The sequence below is a fragment of the Sinocyclocheilus rhinocerous genome, unplaced genomic scaffold, assembly GCF_001515625.1.
Source record: "Sinocyclocheilus rhinocerous isolate Xijiao unplaced genomic scaffold, SAMN03320098_v1.1 scaffold659, whole genome shotgun sequence".
Classification (NCBI taxonomy): domain Eukaryota; kingdom Metazoa; phylum Chordata; class Actinopteri; order Cypriniformes; family Cyprinidae; genus Sinocyclocheilus; species Sinocyclocheilus rhinocerous.
Genome location: NW_015652995.1, coordinates 2063957 through 2071988, shown reverse-complemented (window position 1 = coordinate 2071988; position 8032 = coordinate 2063957). Strand labels below are relative to the sequence as shown.

The 8032-nt window shown below is 33.4% G+C and overlaps 1 protein-coding gene across 1 annotated transcript in view; it reads left to right on the top strand.

The window, feature by feature from the left end:
- Positions 1-7442, top strand: part of LOC107715239 (proline-serine-threonine phosphatase-interacting protein 1-like) — a 17370-nt gene extending 9928 nt beyond the window's left edge. Inside the window, exons 8-15 of the mRNA XM_016521320.1 lie at positions 448-493; positions 694-773; positions 1223-1321; positions 2528-2624; positions 2800-2887; positions 3325-3410; positions 6626-6738; positions 7081-7442. Of these exons, the coding sequence (XP_016376806.1) occupies positions 448-493; positions 694-773; positions 1223-1321; positions 2528-2624; positions 2800-2887; positions 3325-3410; positions 6626-6738; positions 7081-7212 (741 nt within the window). The 3' untranslated portion in view covers positions 7213-7442. The remainder of the gene's footprint in view (positions 1-447; positions 494-693; positions 774-1222; positions 1322-2527; positions 2625-2799; positions 2888-3324; positions 3411-6625; positions 6739-7080) is intronic.
- Positions 7443-8032: the final 590 nt, after the last annotated feature.

The window sequence follows — 8032 nt, the reverse complement described above, 5'->3', positions numbered from 1 at the left end:
ATGGGGGGGGGGGGGGGGGGGAACTTAAAAAAGTGCTTTTTTCCCCATATATGAACTGTCACCTTTGGCATATAATACAACAAGGATAGCTAAAGTCAACTGATTTTACTGAACAGACCTACCAATCTCTGTGTAAAAATAAAATGATGATGATGCTGCCAGCTTTCTATGGTAATTTTTACCCCTCTGTTATTATTTGGCTCCAAGGTGAAAATTGTCCTCTACAAAATACTGGATTACTCAGTAAATATTCATCCATGCCATTTAATATTTTGGCTTTCATCAATATTTAGATTTGTCTTTCTTCAGAAAAAATAATTTTCAAAGTAAAAAAATTGAGTGAGGGACGTTTCTGAAATTTGGTTGATTTGACATGGAATGACCCACCGAATACTTTTTGAGATCACAGATGTATTTCAATCTATTTTGTGCTCTATGCCATAACAGACACAAAACAAAGCAAAACAGTGCAGGGACGCAGCAACAGATGCAGGTGAGAATACAAATACGCTTTGTTTTCACACATAGCATTGTCTGGTTGCAATGCAAAAATTTGCAATCAGTACATCCAAACCAAAAAAAAAAAAAAGTCAGTGATGCTGGTAATGATTAAGATGCACAATTCAAATAGTTCCAAACAAGATTCTAAATGCTGCAAATGCTTCGAGGCTGATGTTTGTTCTCGATTCACAGAGAAACAGTACATGTCAAACATAGAGCAGCTGGATAAGATTCGTCAGGAATGGGAGATCACGCATGAGTGCACGTGTGAGGTATAAAAACACACTCGCCTATCTGTTAGCTGGCCTTCAGAAATAGCTCTATCTCTCTGCTGAAGCTGTGAACCACATAGAACACACTAAAAATTAACTTCCCTTTTCTCTGTTTTACCCACTATGTACCACAAACCACATAAACTGAACTCAGATGCAAATTTGCAAAAGAAACTGTTTTTGGTTTATTTAAACAATTACATCCATAAGATCAATTGTGATCATCCTATGTGTCACTAACAGTTTGACAAAGACTTGACTAAATCACCATTCACTGTATTTAATACCTTGTATGGTGAGTTGGCACAGCCTGTGTCATTCTGCTGATTTCCTTCTGTGTCTGTCCACTGTTAATAATAATAAGTTGACTAATTCATGGGTCTTCTCATTACGACCACGTAGATGTATTTACGTCATGATGTTGAGCTGAATTCTGTGAATTCCTCCAGGTTTTCCAGCAGCAGGAAGATGATCGCATTAACATTTTGAGAAATGCTATTTGGGTCCACTGTAATCACTTTTCCATGCAGTCTGTCAAAGATGATGAGGTCAGTATTACTTAATGAAGCTTTTTATAGATCACACTGATAATAGTTACAGTGGATAACATTACATACAGTGGAAATATGGAAAATCAGCATTTTTTTTAAGGCAGAACCATTGTTTTTCATGCACTGGTCAGTTTTGCTTTTGCTTTCTTAACGTCTTCTTTCAGACTAATGGAAAAAAAAAACATCCAAAATACACATTTAAGAGTTTATTTTATGACATGTTATCTATAGATTTATGACATGTCTGTAGATTTCAATCTACAAAATATATTTATAAAGGCTGTTTGCTGAAAATTTTTCATGCCACTCTAATGCCAGAAATGAATAGCACCAAACTTTCCTGTTATATCTCAGGGTTATCTTAACAAAAACTAAAACTGAATTTAAAGTTCAAAAATAACTAAAAGTAAACCTGAAATAAAAATGTATGAAAAACTAGACATACAGTATATGTATATATAACAATCAACAAAGTGACTATATCTTCAACTAAATATGAAAACGGAAAATATCAAATAAAAACTCAAACTACAAATTAACCATAATAGTATACTATAGTATAATATTTAACTATATTAGTATCTCAGTGATACTAAAATAACACTGATCTATATTGTGAAGGTTTTTACAAAGTGTGTTCATATTCTAATTGTCCTGGTTTCTAAAAAAAATGAGTCCTAAAAAGTTCAAAAATATTCCAAATTAAAAACCTTTAACGCTAATACAGTATGTCAACAAGAATTTTGAACCTGTTCTGGAAATGTATGCAAATGAGTGCAGTGCACATTATAATAATGCCTCATTTGCATATTTAAACAACATTTTTAGAGAAGTTGTAATACAAATGAATTGTCTTAATGTACTGTGATTAATCAGCTGGGGAAGTATGATGATATATGATTTTTTTTACTCTATTCACCTGTGGCATCTCGACTTAAAATGACATAAAATGAGTGGGATGTATTATTATTTATGTTAATTATATGAATGTAAGCAAACTTGTGTCATTGCTCCTGTGAACTTCACTTGAAACTTTGATGTTTTGTGGAAAACTATCAGGTTTTACACAAATGTTGTCTTTAAAGCAATTACATTTTGGTATTAAATGATAAACATGCAAAATAGAAGCATTTTCACTTGTGGTCTCTAACTGTGAAATAAAGCACTGGCCATTTGATCAAATTACCGATGATTTTTATGCAGTGTTTTGAGGAGGTGAGGAAAGTGCTAGAAATGTGTGACATCACGGAAGACATCAACAGTTTCATCAATACGAAAAGCACTGGCACCACACCAGCAGGTCAGTGCTTTTCTATATTGTTTCCATTGGGTTTTTATATTAAACTTTAATTTGTCAAAAATTACAAATTGCCATCATGATGTGGGGTAGTTCAATAACCATATCATGTGATGATGATGTAGTTCGAGAAACGTGCTGCTGTGTCTTTGCTTAAACTTTCTGTCTGTGTCCGCAGCGCCCATTGTGTTTGAAAACTATTATGAAAGAGAACCAACAACAGACAGCAATGGCATCACACGCTTTGGAGGAGGCGTGATGAAGAGGTGTGTTTTCCACTGCTGGGTCTGTATGTTAATGTATAAGACTGTGTTAAATATTTGTCGTGCTGAAACAACCGAAAACAATGGAAAATGTCATTGCCATAATGCTATTCAGCAGTAGCTGTTTTTAACATGCTTTCTATCAGAGATACTGGTTCATCAGTCTTAAAGCTGCTAGCAGATGTATCACACAAAAAGACATGCAGGCTGAGCTGTGATACGCTGGTCTGTTTTTAGAGTATTAAGTCCATTGACTTAAAACAATAGTGAGAAAAGGAATTGTTTAATGGGTTAGTGGTTATCAGTGAATACATTATCTGAATCTGTCCTTTATCTAGAAAATAGTTCTTATCAAGATAACTTGTGACCTCACATTAAATGTCTAAAATTTCTTTTTTTACCCACATATTTTATACAGTAATTTATTTTCTTTTTGAAAGGTTTTCAAATCTCTTGCAAGGCAACTGTGCCGTTGGCTCCAGGACTAATAATAATGAATGTGTTCAGCCATCAGCACCTCCATCAGGTACCTATTACAATAATGACAATTTTCAGCCACATCTCTCTCATTTTCTTTCTTTCTTGGACATTAATTGCACATTGCACATTACAATTTATAATTCTTCTAGCCATCTTATAGTTAGGCACCGTTTTTTTAATTGTACAATGTAGATATTATATGTGCCACCACCAGAGGGCACTACAGCCCACTCTTTAATTTCACTAAATGGTTTTGTGTAGTGTTTTTTTTAAATGCGTTTTTATTTTCCTAGTGTAACCACCTAAAAAGAACTAGTGTTATTTTAAATTATTTATATACTATTATAGTATTTATTATTGTTTTGAATTACTTTTTATTTTTATATTTTCAGTTTTCTGTCATTTTTATTTTAGTAATGTTATTATCTGCTTTTTTAATTAGTTTTTGTGGTAACACTTTACAATACATAGCTACTTTAGTTAACATGAACTAAAAATGAACAACACGTCTTCTACAGCATTTATTAATCTTAGCTAATGTTAATTTCAACATTTACTAATGCATTATTAAAATCAAAAGTTGTGCTTTTTAACATTAGTCAATGCACTGTGAACTAACAGTGAACAACTCATTTCATTAATTAAAATTAACAAAGATGAATAAATACTGTAATAAATTTATTGTTCATTGTTTGCTCATGTTAGTTAATACACTAACATTAACTAATGGAACCTTATTGTAATGTTACCGTTTTTTGTTGTTGTTTTTTATATTTGGTAACACTTTACAATAAGCTCCCTTTAGATAATTCATTTCTTACAGTATTTATTAATCTTAATAAAAATACAACTGTTTATTGTTACTTCATGTCTGCTCAGGACAAGTATTAACTTTTGTTTTAAAATAATGAATTAGTCAAATGTGTGACATCACGGAAGACATCAACAGTTTCATCAATACGAAAAGCACTGGCACCACACCAGCAGGTCAGTGCTTTTCTATATTGTTTCCATTGGGTTTTTATATTAAACTTTAATTTGTCAAAAATTACAAATTGCCATCATGATGTGGGGTAGTTCAATAACCATATCATGTGATGATGATGTAGTTCGAGAAACGTGCTGCTGTGTCTTTGCTTAAACTTTCTGTCTGTGTCCGCAGCGCCCATTGTGTTTGAAAACTATTATGAAAGAGAACCAACAACAGACAGCAATGGCATCACACGCTTTGGAGGAGGCGTGATGAAGAGGTGTGTTTTCCACTGCTGGGTCTGTATGTTAATGTATAAGACTGTGTTAAATATTTGTCGTGCTGAAACAACCGAAAACAATGGAAAATGTCATTGCCATAATGCTATTCAGCAGTAGCTGTTTTTAACATGCTTTCTATCAGAGATACTGGTTCATCAGTCTTAAAGCTGCTAGCAGATGTATCACACAAAAAGACATGCAGGCTGAGCTGTGATACGCTGGTCTGTTTTTAGAGTATTAAGTCCATTGACTTAAAACAATAGTGAGAAAAGGAATTGTTTAATGGGTTAGTGGTTATCAGTGAATACATTATCTGAATCTGTCCTTTATCTAGAAAATAGTTCTTATCAAGATAACTTGTGACCTCACATTAAATGTCTAAAATTTCTTTTTTTCCCCACATATTTTATACAGTAATTTATTTTCTTTTTGAAAGGTTTTCAAATCTCTTGCAAGGCAACTGTGCCGTTGGCTCCAGGACTAATAATAATGAATGTGTTCAGCCATCAGCACCTCCATCAGGTACCTATTACAATAATGACAATTTTCAGCCACATCTCTCTCATTTTCTTTCTTTCTTGGACATTAATTGCACATTGCACATTACAATTTATAATTCTTCTAGCCATCTTATAGTTAGGCACCGTTTTTTTAATTGTACAATGTAGATATTATATGTGCCACCACCAGAGGGCACTACAGCCCACTCTTTAATTTCACTAAATGGTTTTGTGTAGTGTTTTTTTTAAATGCGTTTTTATTTTCCTAGTGTAACCACCTAAAAAGAACTAGTGTTATTTTAAATTATTTATATACTATTATAGTATTTATTATTGTTTTGAATTACTTTTTATTTTTATATTTTCAGTTTTCTGTCATTTTTATTTTAGTAATGTTATTATCTGCTTTTTTAATTAGTTTTTGTGGTAACACTTTACAATACATAGCTACTTTAGTTAACATGAACTAAAAATGAACAACACGTCTTCTACAGCATTTATTAATCTTAGCTAATGTTAATTTCAACATTTACTAATGCATTATTAAAATCAAAAGTTGTGCTTTTTAACATTAGTCAATGCACTGTGAACTAACAGTGAACAACTCATTTCATTAATTAAAATTAACAAAGATGAATAAATACTGTAATAAATTTATTGTTCATTGTTTGCTCATGTTAGTTAATACACAGGACTCAGGACAAGTATTAACTTTTGTTTTAAAATAATGAATTAGTCAATCTTAACGTTTATTATTATGATTAATAAATACAAAAATAATAAATTATTTTTTTGTAAAGTGTTACCAAATATTTCTATTTATCTTTATTATATATTTTTTTTTTTTCAGTTTTAGTCGATGTCAATGTTTATTTATAAAGCACTTTTTTAAAAAACAGCAAGTGTTTATCAAAGTGCTGCACACACAAAAAAGAATAAAAATATCAACGATACAAACAGTCAACAATACAATAAAAGACAACAAAGACAATAAAAGAAAAGCAGCTCTCACATAGCGTTAAATGCCAAACTATAAAAATAGGTTTTTAGGCTAGATTTAAAAACAGGAAGTGTTTGAGCCTGTCTTTTGAGCCTAGTCATTATAGTACATTAAACTTATTTTATTTCAGTTAATATATATATATGTATGTATATCATTGGTCTATTTTCTTTTTTTCAGCTGACATTGCAGATGGAGTGTATGCCTCCATTCCTGGATTTCCACAAGCGACTTCAGACAGTGCTGGCTCTCAAAGCGGCACATACCAGGCTCAGTATAACGATACAAACAGTCAACAATACAATAAAAGACAACAAAGACAATAAAAGAAAAGCAGCTCTCACATAGCGTTAAATGCCAAACTATAAAAATAGGTTTTTAGGCTAGATTTAAAAACAGTAAGTGTTTGAGCCTGTCTTTTGAGCCTAGTCATTATAGTACATTAAACTTATTTTATTTCAGTTAATATATATATGTATGTATATCATTTGTCTATTTTCTTTTTTTCAGCTGACATTGCAGATGGAGTGTATGCCTCCATTCCTGGATTTCCACAAGCGACTTCAGACAGTGCTGGCTCTCAAAGCGGCACATACCAGGCTCAGTATGACTATGTGGCTCAGGTACAATAGTCTGATTAAATGGAAAAAAAATTGGAAATGATTCAAATGACTTTACAGGAGAATACTAAGAATATGCATTCACTATGGACTATAACTTTAAAGATGCACATACAGAATATTTTAAAGGCCAAATTTAGTCATCCCTTTAGAGCTCTATCGCTATATTTTCAAGAAAATTTGCCACCGAAATGTAAGTCAGTATTAACATTTCCATGTTTATTAAAAAATGGCCATTTGGTTTTGACCGTGGCTCTTAACTAAGCGCAGAAAAATGTTAATATCCTTTTTTGGATGTTGCGGAAATGTTTAATGCAGTGTGATGAGAGACTGTTGTGCGTGCAGGGCGCTGATGAGCTCTCCATCTCTGTGGGGGAAGTGCTGCTCGTGGTGGAACAGGGAGGAGACGGCTGGTGGACGGTGGAGAGGGACGGCCAGACTGGGCTGGTGCCAGGCTCCTACTTGACCAAGATATGAATCAAGAGTCTAGCACAAACTGCAAAGTCTCTCCATGTCCTTAAACGCTCTCTAATAACAGAGTTATTAAGGGCACTCCCTATAAAAGTGTCTCAGAGGAGGATTTCTGTTTGCTAAATGCATTTAAGCAGTAGCACATCCATACTGAAAATCTGTATGGAACGTAGTAAATGAATCAAAACGGGTTAGGGCTGCACGATAAATCGAAATGGAATCGAGATCGCGATTCGACAGAAGCTGCGATTGTCATACGTAACTTTCAGTGAAGCACGGTTCTGTGATCAGCAGTAAATCTCCATCCGAAGGCCAGAGGGCGCTCTCGCGCTGAAACTCCAAATACACCTCCCAGAAGAAACCCAGAAAATCGCTGCAGCTGAATAAACAGAAGATTCAACTGCTTTCATTGATTCAACGTGACTAATAAACACACGACTAAGACAATATATGGTTTATCTGAGTTTGTCTTATCATTTTTATTATAATAAAGTATATAATAATGCAATGCTAATCAACATAGCCTTTATCACTGCTTAAATACTATGAAATATATTGCGTGCCTTATTCTGTGTAAGAAAGCCACATCATCTCACAGAAGGATTTATTTCAAACACTCGACTGACGTTATGAAGTGAGTTTGGAGTAAAAATATGTTATTAAATGTGGTATTTTCACATGCTTTCAGATGAACTCTTTCTACGACTCTGTGTAGTAAATTCTGCTCCGTCTGAAAGCAGCTGATGATGATTTCCTGCTGATTACAGAACCGGCATTACTATCAAAATGCGCATGACAATCGCATTCGATTAATCGTGCAGCCCTA